This window comes from Muntiacus reevesi, chromosome 1 (genome assembly GCF_963930625.1).
Source record: "Muntiacus reevesi chromosome 1, mMunRee1.1, whole genome shotgun sequence".
Classification (NCBI taxonomy): domain Eukaryota; kingdom Metazoa; phylum Chordata; class Mammalia; order Artiodactyla; family Cervidae; genus Muntiacus; species Muntiacus reevesi.
Window position 1 is genome coordinate 170,549,784 of NC_089249.1, and position 21,875 is coordinate 170,571,658.

A 21,875-nucleotide genomic window follows, 5' to 3' on the forward strand; every position below is an offset into this window, starting at 1 on the left:
ATATACCCACACATAAAGTAATATAAATTCTATACCAGAAGTCAACAAACTTTTCTGTAAAGGACCAGAGAGTAAATGTTTTAGTTTTAGCAGGTCAGATGGTCTCTGCTACTATCAGTTCTGCTGTTATAACGCTAAAACCGTCATAGACAATATGTAAATAAATGGGTGTGGCTGTGTTCCAATAAAACTTTATTTACAAAAACAGGCAGTAGGGAGTCAGTGGACTGCAGTTTGTAGATCCCTGTCTATATGAATGGGGATCACACTGTATATAATCTGTAAAATGGATTGGCTTTTCTTTTTTGAGCTTTGTTTTGGGTTTTGCCCAACAATAGATCTTGGGCGCCTTTCCATATCAGTATTCGAAGACTTTTGCTATTCTTTCTACTTGATCTTAGCCAAAAGGCCAAGAAGCGATTGCTATTCTTTCCAAAGGTTGCTCATATTTCAGTGGGTGGCTCAAATCCAGCTTTGTTAAACCAGTTCCTTACTGTTTGAGTTGTCATTTTCAATATTTTGCTGTTACTGCGTTTGGAAACAGGCTGTATCTATTAAGACAAAAAGAATCTGGTTCTTTTAATTTTCTCATTTTGGAGGGCTTGGGGCTTATCTGTTATTATCATCATGATGTTTTAGTAATTTAGTTTTATCATTCACAGCTGAGCTCTGGTTTGGCAGCCTGAAGACCTGATTTTGGTATTAACTCTACCTCTTAATAGTTGAATGGCTTGGAAAACTCATTTAGCCTCTCTGATCACCACATTCCTCATCTATAACCAGAACAGAAGCACACCTGACCCTCCCTACTGCAGAGGGTATTGTGAGGTACAAGCAAGATAGCAGATTGGAAAGTGCTTTGAAAATTGCAAAACGATATTCCTATGTAAGGGGCTATCATCATTATCATTAGCCTTGTCGTTATTATTAATGTGACAGTGCTTGGAGTGATGAGCTCTTCTTGCTCTGACATGTGAGCAGTGAAAGAATAGAGTCTGTAATTGGCTCATTGATGTGGTTGTTGATTTTCTAAGTCTAGAGGTGTTCAGCCAATCAACTCAGCATCCATTTATTAAGCCTCTGTTATGTGCCAAATAGAGTCAGCCATAGTGCCAAGTTCTGTGCTAGTTGCCAGGGTTATGAGAAGAATAGATGATGGATCCCTGTCCTTTAGGAGTTCAGAACCCACTGGAAAGAAATGCACTTACCCGACCTACCAAGATAGTCAAGAAAAGAAAAATGAAATTCTGCCAGAAAGAAGGCAACATTCAGGACATTTGCTCAGGAGAGCATGGCATTGAAAAGTATAGGAGTTTGCCTCACATAGAAGGGAGAAAAGGACTCTCTGACATAGAGTAATGTTCTGGGCAGTCACATCCAGCTGGGTATGCCAGTGTGGCGGTTACCCACTCTCTGACATAGAGTAATGTTCTGGGCAGTCACATCCAGCTGGGTATGCCAGTGTAGCAGTTACCCAGAAGCACAGTTGTTTATATGAGGTAGAAGTCTATTCTTCTGTGAAAGAAATCTGAAGATTTTCATCCAAAGCTGTTGAAGTGTCTCCATCTAGGCTCCTTGTGTCTTTCTGCTGTATCATGGCTACGTGGCTCCCATCCTCAAGGTTATCTCAGGATCCAAGGTGGCGACTGGAGGTCCATCCACCACATCTGAGTTCCAAACTGTGGGAAGGAGGAAGGGAAGAAAGAAGGAAGGGATGATGAATACTCTTTCAGCTGAGTCGCCTTCCCTTCAGCAGTCTTTCCGGAAGTCCCACATGTACCCACTTTGTTGTTCAATCGCTGAGTCGTGTTCAGCTCTGCGACCCCATGGACTGCAGAACACCAGGCTTCCCTGTCCTTCACTATCTCCCAGAGTTGCTCAAACTCATGTCTACTGAGTCAGTGATGCCATCCAACCATCTCATCCTCTGTCACCCCCTTCTCCTCCTGCCCTCAGTCTTTCCCAGCATCAGGGTCTTTTCCAAAAAATCAACTGTTCATATCAGGTGGCCAAAGGATTGGAGCTTCAGCTTAGCATCAGTCCTCCAATGAATATTCAGGGTTGATTTCCTTTAGGATTGACTGATTTGATCTCCTTTCCGTCCAAGGGACTCTCAAGAGTTTTCTCCACTTAAGAAATATTTATTGAGTGCCTATCATATGCCAGGCACTGGACTACATGTGTGCAAATTCGATTCAGTCGTGTCCGACTCTTTGCGACCCCATGGACTGTAGCCTGCCAGGCTTCTCTATCCATGGGACTTTCCAGGCAAGAATACTGGAGTGGGTTACCATTTCCTACTCCAGGGAATCTTCCTGACCCACTTAAGAAATATTTATTGAGTGCCTATCATATGCCAGGCACTGGAGTACAGCAGTGAACAAAACTGGAAAACTGCCTTCCTGGAACCTACATTCTAGTGAAGGGAGACAGAAAGAAATTAGGTAACTATATGGTGTATGAGATAGTACTGACCTCAGTGCAGAGAATAAAGCAGAGAAGGGTGACAGGGAGTGCTGGGGAGAGGAATATCACAATTTTAAAGACCTGGTCAGAGGACTTCCTTGGCAGTCCAGTGGTTAAGACTCTGTGGTTCCAATGCAAGGGATGCGGGTTCAAGCCTTTATGTCATGTGGCGCAGCCAAAAAAATTTTTAACTTTTTTAAATTAAAAAGAACAATAAGAGTTGGTCAGAGAAGTGTCACTGAGAAGGAAGTATCAAGCTAAATCCTGCGAGAAGTGACAGGGGAGGCACGAGGCTGGAAGAGACCAATGTGATTGGAGCAAAGTTAGCGAAGGGACAATAGGAATCAAGGTCACAGAGGCACGATTGGGGCAGGATGTGCAGGACCTCGGAGACTTGTGAGGATTTGGGCTTTAACTCTGAGTGATTCGGGAGGCGGTGATCTGACCTGACTGTGTTTACTACTCTTTGACCAGATATAGCTGCCTGGGAGGCTGGAAGGTATAAATCTTAGCTTGATACTATAGCCTTGATACTCTGGATAAACCCTGGGTTCCGTTACTTAAAAGCATCAGATGGGAGGAATGAATATTGGGTACCACAGCTTTTTCCACCTCATATGAGTTATGTGAACTTGGTCCCAAGTTACTTGAGTTTTCTGAACTTGAAATAATGTTTGACCCACTCTTAATTTATAACAGAAAAGATGAAGTATAAGACCTGGTGACGTTTCCCTGTATCTCTGCAGTTCACAAATGAGTCACCCATTAGTCAGTTGCATTCTGGCCAGAGACGCTAAGCTTTGGGAAAGGACAGATTTGATGTGGGGCTCAAGGTGATACAACACAGGGCACATGAGGAAACCACTGAGGGGTCCTCGGTTAGGCAAGGGGCCATTTTCTGGATCCCACTTGACTTTAAACTTAGCAGTGTATCTGGAACTGCCCCACCCTAAGCTCTAGGCAGAGACAATGAGCAGGGCCATCCCATCATCAGGGCACAAATGCAAGCTTCTAGAAACCAGGAGTCTCCATGCTGAGGGTGAAGGCTCGAAGCTGAGCAAAGGGATGGACTATGCCCAAGTACTGACCTTCACCATCGTGACCTGGTCACAACCGAGATATGAAGCACGGTGTATCAGTTCCCATCAGTCAGAGCAGTGTGTGCCTCCCCTGAGAGGAGTGAGTCAGGGGTGAGAGAGGGCCTCGAAAGTGCGGCAGGAACTCCCTCCTTGGAGGGTCAGGGCAAGAAAGTGGAGAGAAGAAGGGAGACTTCACTCTTCAAAATGACTTCTAGCCCTACTTTCTTTTTTTTTTAATTTTTAATTTAATTTTTATTGTATACTGGAATATAGTTGATTTATGGGCTTCCCAGGTGGTGCTAATGGTAAAGAACCCACCTGCCAATGCAGGAGACGTAAGAGACGTGGGTTTGATCCCTGGGTCAGGAAGATCCCCTGGAGGTGGGCATGGCAACCCACTCCACTATTCTTGCCTGGAGAATCCCATGGACAGAGGAGCCTGGTGGGCTACAGTCCATGGGGTTGCAAAGAGTCATACATGACTGAAGTAACTACGAATGCACACATTGTTGATTTTACAGTATGTCTTGGTTTCAGATGAACAGCAAACTGATAGTTACGCATATCCATATACCCATTCTTTTCAGAGTCTTTTCCCCTGTGGGTTAGTACAGAATACTGAGTAGAGTGCCCTGTGCCATAGTGCGCTTCATCGCTCAGTCATTTCCGACTCTTGGCGACCCCATGGACTGCAGCCCACCAGGCTCCTATGTCCATGGAGATTCTCCAGACAAGAACACCGGAGTGGGTTGCCATTTTCTTGTTTTATTTGTAGTGGTGGTATCTCTTAATCCCAAACTCCTAATTTATCCCTCCCCCATAACTCCTCCCCTTTGGTAACCATAAATTTGTTTTCAAAGTCTGTGGGTCTGTTTTGTAAATAAGTGTATTTGCATCACTTTTTAGATTTGACATCTAAGTGATATGTGTGGTATTTATCTTTGTCTGAATTACTTTACTTAGTATGATCATCTCTAGGTCTATACGTGTTGCTGCAAATGGCATTATTTCACTCTCCAGTCCCAGTTTTTAACCAAATTTATTTCCATACCTGAGTAGACTTGTCAGCCCCCAATCCCCATATCCTCTGTGGCTAATCAATGTCAGGGGCTCCCCACAGGTGTTGTGCCCTGGAATTAGGTCACTGATGAGCTAGCTCTCTGTGTATGTGTGTTTATTTTTCTTTCTTCCAGAAAACCCCCGGGAGTCATGTTTCGATCCCGGTTCCATCAAGAACGGCACGCGAGTGGGGTCCGACCTGAAGCTGGGCTCCTCCATCACCTACTACTGCCACGGGGGCTATGAGGTGGAGGGCTCCTCAACCCTGAGCTGCATCCTGGGGCCTGATGGGAAGCCAGCGTGGAACCATCCCCGGCCAGTGTGCACAGGTGGAGGAACGTGGCGCTGGGACGGAGGCAGTGAGGACGCACAAGAGAGGGGAAGGGGCTGGAGGCTAGGGGAAGGGGCAGGCGGGACATGGTCCTCATAGGAGGGTTCCCTGGTTCACTGTGAATGACAAGGCTGGAAACTCCCCAGGGGTACCAGTCCCTGTCACTGTGTCGTCTCTCTCAGATCACACAGCATCCTCCTGCTGTGCTATGCTTAGTCGCTCAGTCGTGTCCAAGTCTTTGCAACCTCATGGACTGTAGCCTGCCAGGCTCCCCTATCCAGAGGATTTCCCAGGCAAGAATACTGGACTGCATTGCCATTTCCTTCTCCTGGGGATCTTCCCAACCCAGGGATCGAACCCGGCTCTTCTGCATTGCAGGCAGATTATTTACTGTCTGAGACACCAGGGGAAGGGAGTTTAAAAATGACCCTGAGATTGTTCCCCATCCTAGGGAAAACCCCTGCAAGTTCAGATGGGTAGAACTAAGGCCAGTGGGGTGAGCTAATTCCACGGGCATCTGGGTTAACCATGGGATCCTGAGGAGAGGGAGCAGATGGACTGCCAGAATGATGGGAGCATGGCAGCCACTTAAATTGAAATAGTAAGGAGGCCCCTTGCCCAGGTGAGAAGGGCTGGCTTTGCAGTCCACCCCTTGTGGGAGTGGGCACCATGGCTGGGACACATGAGCTGTCTGTCCCCAGTTGGCTATTGCCAGGCCAGAGATGGATGTCCTTGGGCAGGACCGGGCAATGTTCCCAGAACTCCCTCCACATTAGGGCTGTGGACCACAGAGCATCCCCACCAGGCCAGAAGCTCAGGCTGGGAGTGAGCAGAACAGAGTGGGGACAGCTGGGGAGAGCCCCCCAAGGTCACCTGGCCTTTGCCTGATTTCTCTTTCAGCCCCCTGTGGGGGACAGTATGTGGGCTCAGATGGAGTGGTCTTGTCCCCCAACTACCCTCAGAACTACACCAGTGGACAGATCTGCCTCTATTTTGTCACCGTGCCCAAGGACTATGGTATGGATTTGTTTTGTGTGTGTGTTTATGTTTTCCAACTGCTTCCAATTATCAAGTGCTTCCCAATTGCCTCCCAGTCCCACTCTCAACTGCATGGCTCCTATTGGGAAATGAACGGAGCCATCTGAAGGGGCTAGTGAGACCCACTGGAACCAAGGGATGGGGTGGTTAGAGAGGAACCAGCCAAGACAGAGGGAAGGGGGGTACACCCAGGCCTCCCTAGCACAGCCTGGGTATGAATAGAGATGCTGCAGAGCCAGGCTGCCTGGAAACCCAGGAGAGAGTTGCAGAGGGGCAGGAAGAAACGAAGGAGAGGGATGGAGCTGGGCCTGAAAGCACAGGGGAGGAAACTGGATGCCACATTATCCTGCTATTCCATCCACAAGCCGGAAGTTGGTCTGGCAGCAACTGGTAGGATCAGCAAGCAAAAAAAAAAAAAGAAAATGGAGGAGCAGGTCAGTGCCCTGGGAAGGTAGAGGAGCCTCCAGATTCCAAGAGACCCAGGCAGAAAGAAGCCAGGCTTGTCACCTGGTTGGCAGTGGGCTAGTTAGGAGTCCAACAGGCCTGGAGGATTCAGGAAATTCTTGAGGGGCACAAGTTGGTTGTACCTGGGCGATCAGTGACTAGCTGGACTGCTTTCTCCCTGAATCTGCTTGTTGGAAAAGGAACAACTGTTTCTAAACAGGGTTGGCGTCGGTAGGGTAAAGGGCATCTGTATGTCCTGACCATCTACAAGAGAGATAGGGCAGCCCGCAGAGAACTGGCTGCTTACTCCCAAGAGACAGGATGGAGTAAGCACAGGGCAAGGCTGATCATTCACTAAAGACTAATTTAACACCTCCTAGGGACCTCACGCTCTGCTGGGAACCAGGGCTGCAGAGCTGAGAGAGACATGTTTTCTGCCCTCTGTAAACTCCCAGCCTCATCTACTCACAGCTCCCCCCATCTGGCACCACCAGCTGCACGCCAGCACCTGCACATTTGTGTGTGTGCACACCCACTCCCCAACACACTAGTGTGGCAGGAGCTTGTGACCTGTAGGATCGGAGTTAGGAAAGTACTGGAAGGTTCTCCAATCCCATCTGCCACCCAGTGCCTAGTCCTTGACAGGTGGGCATGCAGAGCATACTTGAATTTCTCCAGGAATAAAGAGCTCATGCCCTGTAGGCACCCAGCCCCAGGCTGAGCTGAAACCTGTACGTGAAGAGCTGGTTCTAGGCGGGGTCATGACCTGTCCTGAGCATCTTCTCTCTGTTGGTGATGCTAAGCCCAGGGATGAAGTGCAGATTTTTATCTTGGGTCTGAAATATTTGGCCCCAGCCCGAGTTCTTCTTTGATCCCCTATCTAAAGTGGCTCGCCTTGTTCTATCATTTTTCCCCATTTCCTCTAAAATTCAACGCTATCTGAAATTATCCTGTTTATCTATTTGGGTAAGTGTTGTTATTTTCATTTTTGACTGCCTCTTCCCACTAGAATGCACAGTGTGTGAATGAACCTTGCCCATCCTGTTCACCTCCATAGGAGAGAGCATGGGAATACTTCTGCCATCACCCCTCGCTCAGTGTCCATTTTCAGGATGCTGAAACAGGCTTTCCCTCTTGCTCCTCTGCCCGTGAGTTGAGAGCTCAGAGTCTCTAACACCACTCACTGCTATCATCATTGCAAATGCCTTTTTTCCCCCCAGAAAGTCAACTCCAGGGCCCGAGTCCCCTCCCTGCTCCAACATGCAACACACATGTGCACACACACCTGACTTCCTACATGCTCAAGGCTTGAGCCAAAATAGAGAAGGAATCACCCTGGTACTTGCTCTCAGATACACCTGGCCAACTGGGAGATAAGTGCCACCGGAGTGTACCAGGGTCTGAAACGGAGCTGTGCCCCCCATGGCCCCACAGTGTCAGCAGCCCCAGCCCCCCCAGCAGTAACTGGCAGAGATTCGACAGTTGCGGAAAGACCCTGGAGTAGCCATCAGATGGCAGGGTCCTCAGGTCTTACCTGAAAAGAGGCTCCTCAAGGCCACAGTCCACCGGCTTTTCAGCCCCCTCCCATGAGCTAGCTGAGTGGTCTTGTGGAACTCGCTTAACCTCTGAGCTTCAGTTTCTTTGCTTAAAATCGGGTATCTGGAAGAGTCCAGGTTCAAGAAGATCGTATGCATTGCAAGCATGGTACCCGGCACCCAGTAGGAGCTTAAGGAAAGTCACTTTGCCTCTTCCCTTGGATCTGCCAGAGGGAAATGAGGTAGAGAGGTTTGCCTAACCTGTGACAGTTGCTCCTTCCTCGGAGAAGGCTGCTACTCTTTCCTCTTAACTGGGGGGGATCTGGTAGCCAGGGGATGTCCTCAGAGGCTAGATCTTCGAAGGAGAAATGAAGGGTCCTGAGATCCACATGGAATACGGGACGTTACGGAGAGCGCTTCCGTGTCCTAGAGGAGCTGGGGCTGAACCTGAGAAAGGACTAGGCTTTAGCCTGCTGCTGGGTGCAGCCCACCAAGTCCTCTTGACCCCTGGGGGAGGGTTCTGGTTGGGCCTTTCCCATCTCCCCGGGTTCCTGTGCCCGGAGTCTAATCAGCCAGGGGACAGGCTCAGCAGTTAGCCCCCGTGAACCAACAAGCGCCACTGAGGCGGCCCCGCCCCTGGTCCGGGCGCCCCAGCCCACCTGGGATTTCCCGCTCCGAGCACGGCCGCCCCGCCTTCCCCCGTGAGATCTCCACCTCATGTGTCTCTCTGCTCCACAGTGGTGTTTGGACAGTTTGCCTTCTTCCACACGGCCCTCAACGACGTGGTGGAGGTGCACGACGGCCACAGCCAGCACTCCAGGCTCCTCAGCTCCCTCTCGGGCTCCCACACAGGTACCCCGGGGCCGGGCGGCGGTGAGGGTGGGGCGGGAACGTGCTGGGGATCGGGGAGGAGGCCCTGTGGGGCGGGGCAGGGCGGGGGCAGGGGCGGGGCGGGGCCAGGGGGGCGGGGCGGGGCGGCGGTGAGGGTGGGGCGGGGACGTGTTGGGGATCGGGGAGGAGACCCTGTGGGCGGGGCGGGGCGGGGCGGGGCGGGGCGGTGGTGAGGGTGGGGCGGGGACCTACCGGGGAAGCGGGGAGGAGGCCCTGTGGGCGGGGCAGGGGCGGGGCAGGGGGCGGGGCGGGGCGGGGCCACAGCGGGAACCACCCCTGGTGTCTGTCGCGCTCCGGGCGCTGCCGGCTGCTCCTATCCCAGCGTAGAAAGGCGCTTCGGTTACTCAGCCATTAAAAAGAATGCATTTGAATCAGTTCTAATGAGGCGGATGAAACCGGAGCCTATTATACACAGCGAAGTAAGTCAGAAAGAAAAACACCAATACAGGATATTATTAACGCTCATATATGAAATTTAGAAAGATGGTAACGATGACCCTATATGCGAGACAGCAAAAGAGACACAGATGTAAAGAACAGACTTTTGGACTCTGGGAGAAGGCGAGGGTGGGATGATCTGAGAGAATAGCATTGAAACATGTATATTATCAATTGTGAAACAGATCGCCAGTCCAGGTTCGTTGCATGAGACTGGGTGCTCAAGGCTGGTGCACTGGGATGACCCTGAGGGGTGGGATGGGGAGGGAGGTGGGAGGGAGGGTCAGGATGGGGAACACATGTCCACCCATGGCTGATTCATATGAATGTATGGCAAAAACCACCACAATATTGTAAAGTAATTAGCCTCTAATTAAAATTTAAAAAAAAAAAAAGAAAGGAACTTCAGAGGCTACCTTCACCCCAGGCTGTGTCTACATATCCCCCCAAGTGGTGTAGCATTCCCCTGTGGGTTGACACTGAGACCCAACCTCTTTTTCTAATTATAAATAGGTTGCATTTTCATTGTGGAAAACTTATGAGGCAGGATAATTGCATAAAGGATTAAAATAAAAACCACCTAGAAAGAACCTCTGAGAAGATAGGGTGTATCTCCTTCCAGTCTCTATTTCTATTTAGACTTAATCTTTTACACTTTTTATTGAACATAACAATATACATACTTTTATTAAAATGTTCACTGTGAGCATTCCTCTTTATTTTCCTCTATAATAGGATTTTTGAATGCTGCATAATAGTCTATCATAGTTATTTAAAAGTTATGTAATGAATTCTCTATTATTGAACATTTGGATTGTTTCTTATTTTTCACTCTCATGAGTAGTAATTCAATATAGTATACATATATTTTTGTATACATCTCTATTACCTTAGAATAGCTAGAGTTGGAATTGCTAAGTTAAAGGAAATGTGTGATCTTTAAGGCTTTTTATAAAGATTGTTAAATATCGCTCTAAATATCGCTCTTGTCACTTTGTTCACCAACATAGGCATGCCAACCAAGGCATGTTTTATGCTCACAAAAACTAGGTAATTAAGAAAATGAAAACATCATTTTGAAAAGTAAAATGGTATCTCATTTTTTAATTTGCCCTTTTTAAACTACTAGTTAGGTTAACCTTTTATAAGGTAACTATTGGCCCATATGGTTTTTATTTGTGAATATACTTGTAGGTTATTGTTGATTTTTCTATTAGCATTTATTTTTTCAGTATTTATTTAGTAAAGTTCCATATTATTATAAGCTATATATATTACATGGCATATAAACCTCTTGTCTACAGTATATGATACGAAAAACCTTCCCTTACAGTTTGTCATTTGCCATTTAATTTTCTTCAGGGTATGTTTTAATGTCAGAAAATCTACATTTACCATGTAAATCTATCAATGATCAAATATCAATCCATCTTTTATAAGTTTCTCCTTCACCTTTCTGATGACTAAATAAATATTCCTCTGTGTTTTCTTTTACTTCTTTTTTAGTTTCATTGTTTCTTTTAATACCTCTGGAATTTATTTCGATTTATTATTTGAAATAGGGAATATTTAACCAACATTCTTACAAATTTAATCAGTTTCCCTAATGGAATTTTCAAAGTGTCAGATTTACATATATTTTTATAAAGTTAAAGGTGTGTTTCTAGACTTTTTATATATTTCCACTGTGTCTGTTTATTCTTCTATCAGCATCAAAAATCTTTAATTAGTATAACATTATAATAATGCTTAACACTATGATAATTTTAAACATATGGTACTGTAAGTTCCTATTATCATTCTTGGTTTTGAATTTTTGTTGGCTATTTTTACTTAATTTTGCCTCCAAATAACTTTTAGAAATATTGCATTAGAATTTTCATCAGAATTCTAATAAACTTATAGATTAATTGAAGGAGAACTTACATCTTCATAATAGTAACTCTATTTCCCATCAAGAATATGGTATGTCTCTCTATTTATTATCTTCTGAAAGAAAAAAAAAAAAAAAACCTTTGGAAAGATGCTATCATTTTCATTTTGGCAGTATACATTTCTTGTTAACTTTATACCTAGAAATTTCATGGAAATATTTGCTGTTGCTACTATAAATGAGTCTTCCCCTTGCCCCCCTGCTGTTATATTTTCTAACCAGTCTTTGCTGGTATATTAAAAGACTGGTATTTGGAGTATATTCATCTTGTAAAGTCATTGACCCCTCCATAATTACACTAGCGCTGCCAAACGATTCTCCTGGGTCCTCTAGGCAAGAAGCAATATCATCTGCAAATAAATTTGTCTCATTGTTTTATCTCTTCTCAGTGGTTTTTCTTTTCTTTTCTCCCATGGTTATTGGTCTAATCAGGTATATTACCTTAACATCAACATTGATATTTTATGTTAGTAAAAAAAATCCATTTTGTAATTATTTTAAATGTAACATCATAGCTTACATAACATCCTATGATAATGTTTAGTCTCCTTTGTGTTAGTGGTTATACACAAGAACAAAATAATCTGAAGGAAAACAGGAGAGATGTTATAAAACAAAAGCAGAGGATAATTAACTGGAAAATAATAACAAACTCCACACACTGAATGCTATATTCATTGTTGCCCTTTTTTCTCAACTGGACCAGAGGTTTTATAGTGTTTAGTTTGTTTTCTTTTGTTTGCTTCATTTGATTTTTTATTGCTTCTATTAATACGTATCAACTCTTCTGTAAACTTTATTGTTTTCTAATTAATTTACCCCTGTTTCATAAAGTCTCTCCTTTTTCTTCTTCAGATTACTTTGTTCTTCTTGTTCTAACTCTCTGAATTGAGAGTTTTGTTTGTTATTTTCTCCAGGTAATAAAGAAGCATGTTTACAGCATATCAGTTCAGTTCAGTTCAGTCGTGTCTGACTCTTTACAACCCCTTGGACTGCAGCAGGCTTCCGTGTCCATCACCAACTCCCGGAGCCTACTCAAACTCATGTCCATTGAGTCGGTGATGCTATCCAATAATCTCATCCTCTGTCGTCCCCTTCTCCTCCCACCTTCAATCTTTCCCAGCATCAGGGTCTTTTCCAATGAGTCAGTTCTTTGCATCAGGTGGCCAAAGTATTGGAGTTTCAGCTTCAGCATCAGTCCTTCCAATGAACACCCAGGACTGATCTCCTTCAGGATGGACTGGTTGGATCTCCTTGCAGTCCAAGGGACTCTCAAGCGTCTTCACCAACACCGCAGTTCAAAGCATCAATTCTTCAGCACTCAGCTTGCTTTATATTCCAAATCTTACATCTGTACATGACTACTGGAAAAACCATGGCTTTGACTAGACGGACCTTTGTTAGCAAAGTAATTTCTCTGCTTTTTAATATGCTGTCTATGTTTGAGATAGCTTTTCTTCCAAGGTGCAAGCGTCTTAATTTCATGGCTGCAGTCACCATCTGCAGTGATTTTGGAGCCCCAAAAAATAAAGTCTGACACTGTTTACCCATCTATTTCCCATGAAGTGATGGAACCAGATGCCATGATCTTAGTTTTCTGTATGTTGAGCTTTAAGCCAATTTTTTCACTCTGTGGCAGAAAGTGAAGAGGAACTAAAAAGCCTCTTGATGAAAGTGAAGGACGAAAGTGAAAAAGTTGGCTTAAAACTCAATATTCAGAAAACTAAGATCATGGCATCTGGTCCCATCACTTCATGGGAAATAGACAGGGAAACAGTGGAAACAGTGTCAGATATTATTTGGGGGGGGGCTCCAAAATCACTGCAGATGGTGATTGCAGCCATGAAATTAAAAGACCCTTACTCCTTGGAAGGAAAGTTATGACCAACCTGGATAGCATATTTTAAAGCAGACATATTACTTTGCCAACAAAGGTCTGTCTAGTCAAGGCTATGGTTTTTCCAGTTGTCATGTATGGATGTGAGAGTTGGACGGTGAAGAAAACTGAGCACCAAAGAATTGATGCTTTTGAACTGTGGTGTTGGAGAAGACTCTTGGGAGTCCCTTGGACTGCAAAGAGATCCAACCAGTCCATCCTAAAGGAGATCAGTCCTGGGTGTTCATTGGAAGGACTGATGTTGAAGCTGAAGCTCCAATACTTTGGCCACCTCATGCAAAGAGTTGACTCATTGGAAAAGACTCTGATGCTGGGAAGGATTGGGGGTGGGAGGAGAAAGGGACAACAGAAGATGAGATGGCTGGATGGCATCACTGACTCGATGGACATGGGTTTGGGTGGACTCCGGGAGTTGGTGATGGACAGGGAGGCCTGGCGTGCTGCAATTGATGGGGTCGCAAAGAGTTGGACATGACTGAGTGACTGAACTGAACTGAACTGATCTCCTTTAGGATGGACTGGTTGGATTTCTTTGCAGTCCAAGGGACTCCCAAGAGTCTTCTCCAACACCACAGTTCAAAAGCATCAACTCTTTGGCGCTCAGCTTTCTTTATAGTGCAGCTCTCACATCCATACATGACTACTGGAAAAACCATAGCCTTGACTAGATGGATCTTTGTTGGCAAAGTAATGTCTCTGTTTTTTAATATTCTGTCTAGGTTACAGCATATATATTCACATTTAAACACAGTTTTGGCTCCATGATTTTAATATATACTGTTTTCATCATCATTACTCTCTAATAATCTGTGATCATGATTTATTCTCTCTGCACAAGAGTTATTTAAGGATATCTCTTCTTTCCCCCCAAGAACTTGGACATTATTGTTTTTAAATGTAAACATTTGTGTTAATTTCTATTTTTATTGCCAGCCTGTACCATTTCTACTCTAGGGATTAAATGAGGTCATCTCAGTAGCCAAAGACATTCTTTTTGACTCCCTAAGTGTCTGAGAAGAATGTGTGTTCTCTGTCATGTAGAAAGTCCACATGGAGGGAAAGGGTGAGCTACGGCTCTGCGGTCACCCTTTTGTTGCTGTTCAGCCGCTCAGTCGTGTCCAGCTCTTTGAGACCCATCAGCTGCAGCACACCAGGCTTCCCTGTCCTTCACTATCATCCAGAGTTTGTTCAAATTCATGTCTGTTTAGTTGGTGATGCCATCCAGCCATCTCATCCTCTGTTGCCCCCTTCTCCTCCTGCCCCCAATCTTTCCCAGCATCAGGGTCTTTTCCAGTGAGTTGGCTTTTCACATCAGGTGGCCAAAGTACTGGAACTTCAGCTTCAGCATCAGTCCTTCCAGTGAATATTCAGGATTGATTTCCTTTAAGATGGACTGGTTTGATCACACTGCCTGGTCTCTGCTCCCAGCTTTCCCACTTGCTAGGCTGGTGCCTGCGGTCATAGTGCTTGGCCACTCTGAGCATCAGTTTCCTCACGTATAAAGTGCAAAAAGTGAACATTCTACTCTTAGAGTTACTGTTAAGGTTAAATAAGCTTTGTAGTAGCCATTAGATCAGTCTTACTTAGCTTTATTATTCAAACCAATATATTAGTGGTTTTCAATGAAATGAAACGCCTCACGTGTACACACTCAACCAAGAAGGTAAATTGGGATTTTGGAGGGTAGGGATTTGGAAGGTAAATCGGGATTGCTTTCAAAATCTCATGATAGATAAAAATATAACCATCAATATAGAAGTATAGTATAGGTACAGGTAGAAAGATAGGTATACATTTGGAGCCTATAGATAAATATGGATATAGAAATAGAGATGGATAGAAATGTAAATAACCAATGGAAATAGAAAGAAATAGAGTTAGACATAGATGACTGATGGATGGATGCATGGATGGATGGATGGATGGATAGATAGATACATGACTAATAGAAAGAAGTATAGGACATATATACATTAATATCAATATCCTCAGATTGTCTCTTATGTAGAGAAAAACTGATGAAGAGCCATTGGTGATGATGGGAGTGAACTGTGTCCCTGTCCCTAAGGTTGTCAGGCGAGAAAAAGAAAAGCTTGAGGATCACTACTCAACAGTCTTCATTTTGTTTTTCTGCTTGATATATCAAGGAGAATATGTGCAAAAGTATCTGCTACCACATTTGTGATATCTTGTCTTTTGTGTTTGTATCTATGTTTACCTCATTTATCTTTCCTCATTTTCTTTGGGAGTCTTTTTCTTTTAAAGGGAAGTTTACTTGTTTTATAAGTGAAGCATGTGGGCTGCTATCGGTCACCTTGTTTTGTTCATTCTGGGGTTTTGTTTGTTTTGTTTTGCTTTTGCTTCTTCACCCTTCCATTCATACCCGACCCATCTCTAATTCACAGCTTTTGCTGATATATTCATCCTTTATCAATGCTATTAGTAATTATATTCTAATTACAGACTTCTTTCCCAAGAATAAGTTTCTCCATTTGCATTTAGTGTTGTTACCTTCCTAACAATAATTAATTGGGTTGAACTACACTTTGCTAGTTGTCTTTATCCCTGATGCCTTTTGATTTCCCTACTTTTGTTCATTTTTTAAAAGTCAGGCTCCTGACTGCAGTACTTTCTGTCACCTTGCATGTATGAGAATGCCTTTCCTTTGATGTATCGTATAAATGACAACTTGATTATAAATCAAATTATGGGTCACCAACTTATTTCAAAACCACAGTGGTTACTTTATTCCCACAGTTAATGTTATGGATGAGTTGATGTCCAATCTAATTCTTTGTCCTTGTAGGCAATCCATGCTTTTCTCTTTTAAAAACCTTTCATATTTTTCTCTATTTTTAAAATTGAAAAGGCTACTAGAATGTGTTGTGATGGAAATCCCTTTTCATTTCTTAGATCCGGCACTTTGTGAACAGTTTCATTTAAAACCTCAAATCTTTCTTAAGCTTGGAATGTTGTCTTCCTTCTTAAATTATTTTTTCCCCTTCAATTTCTCTTGTCTTCTCTCTCTAGAATTCTTAATATATGCATATCGGATTTTTTCCCCCATATCTCTTCCATGTAACTTGTCATTCCTCTCATTAGTTTAATCTCTTCATCCTTTTTCTGTGGATTCTGGAAGAATTTCCCAACATTAATCTCCACTTTGCTGTTCGATTTCTGCAGAATCTAGTTCTGTGTGCTGGTGTTTTCATCTCTTTGTGGCCTTTATTGATCTCAGATCTGGCCTTTGACACATTTCCTCCTCTACTTTCAGAGATACAATACTAGAATTTCATCTTGTGACAGCCATGATTGAAAATCTTCTGAGATTTTTTACCTGTTCTTTGTTGTAGTTCACATAAAGATATTTGCTTTGACTTCTGTGAGTTCTCTTCCCTTAAGCCTTTGGAATCTTTTCTTATGTCCAGGGATTTTACTGTGTGTTTATCCCTGGAGATGGAGATTGCTATGTCCAGGACTGAAAGCTGAAACGGAATCTGGGAGAGATTATGGAGGTCCTACTCCACATATACCACGTGGCTCAGACAGTAAAGGATCTGCCTGCAATGCAGGAGACCCAGGTTCAATCCCTGGGTCATGAGATCCCCGGGAGAAGGAACTGGCTATCCACTTCCATATTCTTGCCTGGAGAATTTCATAGACAGAGGAACCTTGTGGGCTACAGTCCAGAGGGTCACAAAGAGTTGAACATGACTGAACGACAACACTTTCACTCCACGTATATCCAGCTGGGAGGATGGAAAAGTTGAGTTTGTTCTGCTCACATTTATTGAAAGGAGGATCTTAGAGATGGTGGTGAAAATCAGGAAAAGCTTTTCTTCAAGAGTTTCTTTTTGCTTTGACAGCCGGAATTTAACTGGGGCAGTAACTCCTAGGCTCAGCCATCTGGGACCTCTGTAAATCTAAATGTGTTGTGTAAAAGGGTCTCTAATCCCCATGACCAGGAATATCACATGGGCTTTCTGGAAGCACTGCTGACCCCTAGATGTGCCTCCCAAAGCCTCCTTGGCTGGTTCCAATACCAAACCTCGCTGCAGTAGAGATATAGCCTGGCTTTCTGTTTACAGCCCTGCTTCCCTTCTGAGGGTGGGTCAGCAGACATTTCCAGGGATCCCTAAAGTTGTGGAGGGGCAGCGTGCAGAGTAGCCATGCCATTGCCCATCACCCCACTTTCTCCATGAGCTTCCACAGGAGGTGATGGTGAGCAGGGCTCCCCCTCACAGTTGCAGGTCCCCCTGGACCACGTCAAGCAGAAGACACACCTTTTTCTTCTGATATGAAGGCTGTTGGGCTTCCTTAGCTTCCTGTGCCTCTGCAGACTTTCCCCAGTTTATGTGTTATCGGTTGGGTGACAATACACCCTGCTTTGCCTGGCATAGTCCCAGGTTTCACTTGGTTGTCCCAGAATAATAATTGTTAATAACATGCCCTTTGACTCTCAGAAGTGTCCTAGTGTGAGCAATGAATTATATGATCTCTCTGGTTATCAGTCATTTCACAGGGCATCTGGGAAAAGCCTGGGATGCTCTCTGATGATCACATCACCCTCCTTCCTAGAACTTGGGGCCTTTTTGCTTGTTTGTTTTTATCAGATTGACATCAGTTTTCTAAGTAAACCACCAGTCACTTTGGTAATGGCCATTCTCCCCATCCCTGTGAGTCAACATGTCTTTAGAAGCTTTCTCCTTTCTAAGCAGGTCATTTGATCTTTCTGAACTTTTCTTTCTTGATCTATAGACTGTGGGTACTGAGTGCTAACCTTGCATTGATACAGGTCAACATAAGACCATAGATGTGAGAGCTTTCTGTAAACTCTAAAGTACAGTATAAATGTGAGGTTTTATTTCAGGAAGACCTGGGAGGTGGAAGGGGTTGCTTGTGTGAGATGTGGGTGGCCTTCTGTCCCGGTCAGGATATTACCTACCGGGCCCGACTGACTGCTGGACTCACCATCTTCCTCTTCTCCTCACCCCTTATCTTGGCAGGAGAATCGCTGCCCTTGGCCACCTCCAATCAAGTCCTCGTTAAGTTCAGTGCCAAAGGCCAAGTACCAGCCAGAGGCTTCCACTTTGTCTACCAGGGTATGCAGGATGTGACATGGGAGGTGTGAAGGCAGTCTCCATCTTCGGGGATCAAGGAGAACAGGGAACTTTGACACCCCCAGTCTGAGCCTCATTCTTACAGTGTTTGTGGGGCAATTCCCTGAAATTCAGTTGAATTTTATACATCCAATATAGACAATTCTCGGACCCAACTCTATGCTGGATAAAGGGAGAAATCAGACAAGGGAAGCTAATTTGTGCCCTCCCCCACTCCCCATTGTGTGGCATAGTCCTCATGGCATTGAGAGGACCAGCCCAGGCCTCTTACCTAGGCCTCCTATGGAATGTGGCTTTGTCTGCAAAGCCCAAAAGGTCCAGGAAAAACGTAGTCTTTAGAGTGAGCCGGACATGGATTTGAACCCCCACTCTGGCACTAACTGGGCACCAGCTACTCCCCCTCTCAGAGCCCGTTTGCTCACCTGTAAAATCAGGGTGACCATGTCACCTCACAGAGTAGCTGGCACAAAACAGGTAGTCAGTGTCTGTTCCCCATCCTTAGGGCCCTGAAAGGCCAAGTCTCGGAGCGGCCTGGCCCTCCACGGCAGGCCCCAGCCTCTCTTTGTTGAGGGGAATGTCCACTCTCCCGGGGCTCAGGTTCCAAGCGAGGTCCTGTATATTCCACTGACCAGAACGACCCGCACTGCCCTGTGTAGGGGTAATCCTGCCCGGGAGACACCCTTCCTGGGCCTGGGGTCTAAGGTCCTATAGCCCCCTGAAGGTGGGGAGGGGAAATTCAGGTCTGTGAGAGCAGGGCCCTGGGCAGGGTCTTAGGGGACATGGGACCCTACTGGGCAAGGGGCTTCACTGGGAAGGCGAAGAGCACAACGGGGCCTAAAGGCTGGGCCTGGGGCTCCTAGTGCCTTCCGTAGTTTCCAGAAGCTGTGCTACCTGGCGTGTCCGACTGTATTTCAGGAAGATGGGCCTCATCCTAGAAAGCCCCTACCCCCGTCCTAAGGGAAGGCACCCAGAGCCTCTCAGAGCCCCACCCCGTTCCAGCCCCACGATGTGCCCATCCCCGGCCCCGTTTCTAGAGGGGTAAGGCCTGCCCCTCAGCGCCCCTGTTCCCTGCAGCGGTGCCCCGAACCAGCGCCACGCAGTGCAGCTCGGTGCCAGAACCCCGCTACGGCCGCAGGCTGGGCAGTGACTTCTCCGTGGGGGCCATCGTCCGCTTCGAATGCAGTTCTGGCTACGCCCTGCAGGGCTCCCCAGAAATTGAGTGCCTGCCCGTTCCTGGGGCCTTGGCCCAGTGGAATGTCTCAGCACCGACGTGTGTTGGTGAGTCCTGGACAACCAGGGCTTGGGGGAGAGGGTGGCCGCAAATACCCAGCAAGACACACGAGCTCTGCCGGCCAGGGTAACTTGAGAGAGTGGCTGACCCCTTCCAGGTCAACCCGTGTCCCATGGGTGGATGTGAAGGGCCAGCGAGAGCCGCTGATCGAGTCTGCGGGTGGGGCGCGGGGCAGAGTCCAGGTCCCTGGGAAGGGTTGTAGGGGGACCGCCCGGGGAGGGGGCGGGGCTGTGCCCGTGGGCGGAGCCAGCAGGGGGCGGGGTCACAGCGAGGCCGGAAGTCCTGGGCGGGGTCTGCTCCCCGTGGACCCACCCAGACGAGAGCTGCCTCTCTCCCAGTGCCCTGTGGCGGAAACCTCACGGAGCGCACGGGCACCATCCTGTCCCCCGGCTTCCCCGAGCCCTACCTCAACAGCCTCAACTGTGTGTGGAAGATCATGGTCCCAGAAGGCGCTGGCATCCAGGTAGGAGCCAGGGGGAGACAGTCACAGCCTGTCTCCAGCCCCTCAGGGCAGGGACGCAGTGGAGGCCCACAGTCAGAAATACACAACAGCTCCCAGCTCAGGAAAGATGAGGTGTGGGGGCTGGCTGGGCCGTCGGGGAAGCCGCCGAAAGGAGGAGATGGGCCTGGAGGTGGAGTGTGAAGCCTGGGAGGAGTCAAGATTTTTTTCAAGTGACTTGAAGGGTACTGTTCTTAAGATTTTTCTGGGAGTTGGGAGAGGAGGCGTTGCAGGTGAGGGGAAGGCGCAAACCGACAGGCACCCCCTCACACACCTGCGGGGGTGTTGCACCCGCAGCCCGAGGCAGCAGCGGACTCGGGACCAGACTGGTGCGTACAAATGCGAGCAGGTGGAGGACCCCCAGGACGGCTGCTGCTGGGAGGAGGGGGCGGCGCCGCAAGGCCGGCAGAGAGAAACCACAGGGACTCCCGGTGGACAGTTCCACCCAGGGGTGGGTTACTGGCTCGCAGCTGCAGGATGTCTGGAGACAGGAAAGTGAGGAAACTCAAGAAGTGTTGGGGAGATGAGAAGAAGGCCAGTTGCCCTGAAGTAGCCCTGTGTCCTGGACTGTCCTTTCCCGCTTCTCTGCCTGACAAAGCGCCCCACTGTCATATAACCATCCCTTCTCTCTCTCCCTCACTGGACAATGAACTCCTTGGGAACAGGGATTGCATCTTCCTTTTATCAGAGTTTCCAGCACAGTGTGATCCAGAGGAGGTGCTCAGTAATTGAGTTAACCACATGAAAGGAGGAGGGGTGAGGGAGTGGGGAAGAGAGGATTGCCTAACCAGCGGTTCACCCCGCTGCCTTCCCAGATTCAAGTCGTCAGTTTTGTCACAGAGCAGAACTGGGACTCCCTGGAAGTGTTTGACGGTGCAGACAACACTGTAACCATGCTGGGGAGTTTCTCAGGTGAGATGGGGCTTCCAGGGACCTGGAATTGCAGGGCAGCAGTAGAATTATTATTGTTGTTATTATTGAAATGGGATTCACATGCCATAAAATTCATCATTTTTAAATGTACAATTTGGTGGGTTTTAGTATATTCACAAGGTTCTACAACCATCACCACTATCCAATTCCAGAACATTTTCATCAGCCCCAAAAGAAACCAGGTACCCATCTGTACACACTCCCCATTGACTGTTCACCACCACCCCCTGGCAACCACTAACATCCTTCCTGTCTATGGATTTGCTTGTCTCAGACATTTCATATAGTGGAGTCCTACACTATATGGCCTTCCGGGCCTGACTTCTGTCATTCAGTGTAATGTTTTCAAGGGTCAACACTTCACTGTGTGAACAGACCACATTTCATCCATCCATTCATCAGTTGAAGGACGTTTGGTTGTTTCCACTCATTGGCTAATTATGAATAATGTTGCTGTGGACATTCACATACAAGTTTCCACGGGAACATGTTTTCAAGTCTCTTAGGTATATGTATACCTAGGAGTGGAATTCCTGGGTCACACGGTGATTCTATATATAATTTTTTTGAAGGACTGACAGCAGACTGGCCACACCATTTTCCATTCCAGCAGTGGACTTCTAAGTGTAGTGTATGATTTTGCCCAAAGGCTAGGGCAATTTATCTGGATCTCGTAGGCCCCAGAACTCCATGTTGCCAAGATATAGCAGTGAGTCACATGCTCCAGGTAAACTGTCTACAGTGCCTGGATGGCCCAGAGAATTATTCATATCAGAATCCCTTTGAAGACACCTAGCAGGGGACCACACTCATCTGCCCCCAAAGGAAGTCACCTGCTGCTGGCATGTGACTTGGTCACTGCTCTTTTGCCAGAAGTTGTTCAGAGTCTCTCCTCCTTTAGATATGAGACCCAGCACTCTG

The 21,875-nt window shown here is 46.4% G+C and overlaps 1 protein-coding gene across 1 annotated transcript in view; it reads left to right on the forward strand.

The window, feature by feature from the left end:
- Positions 1-21,875, forward strand: part of CSMD2 (CUB and Sushi multiple domains 2) — a 677,437-nt gene that overhangs the window by 536,088 nt on the left and 119,474 nt on the right. Inside the window, exons 30-36 of the mRNA XM_065930495.1 lie at positions 4,739-4,933; positions 5,836-5,952; positions 8,691-8,804; positions 18,118-18,213; positions 19,306-19,509; positions 19,861-19,985; positions 20,837-20,933. Of these exons, the coding sequence (XP_065786567.1) occupies positions 4,739-4,933; positions 5,836-5,952; positions 8,691-8,804; positions 18,118-18,213; positions 19,306-19,509; positions 19,861-19,985; positions 20,837-20,933 (948 nt within the window). The remainder of the gene's footprint in view (positions 1-4,738; positions 4,934-5,835; positions 5,953-8,690; positions 8,805-18,117; positions 18,214-19,305; positions 19,510-19,860; positions 19,986-20,836; positions 20,934-21,875) is intronic.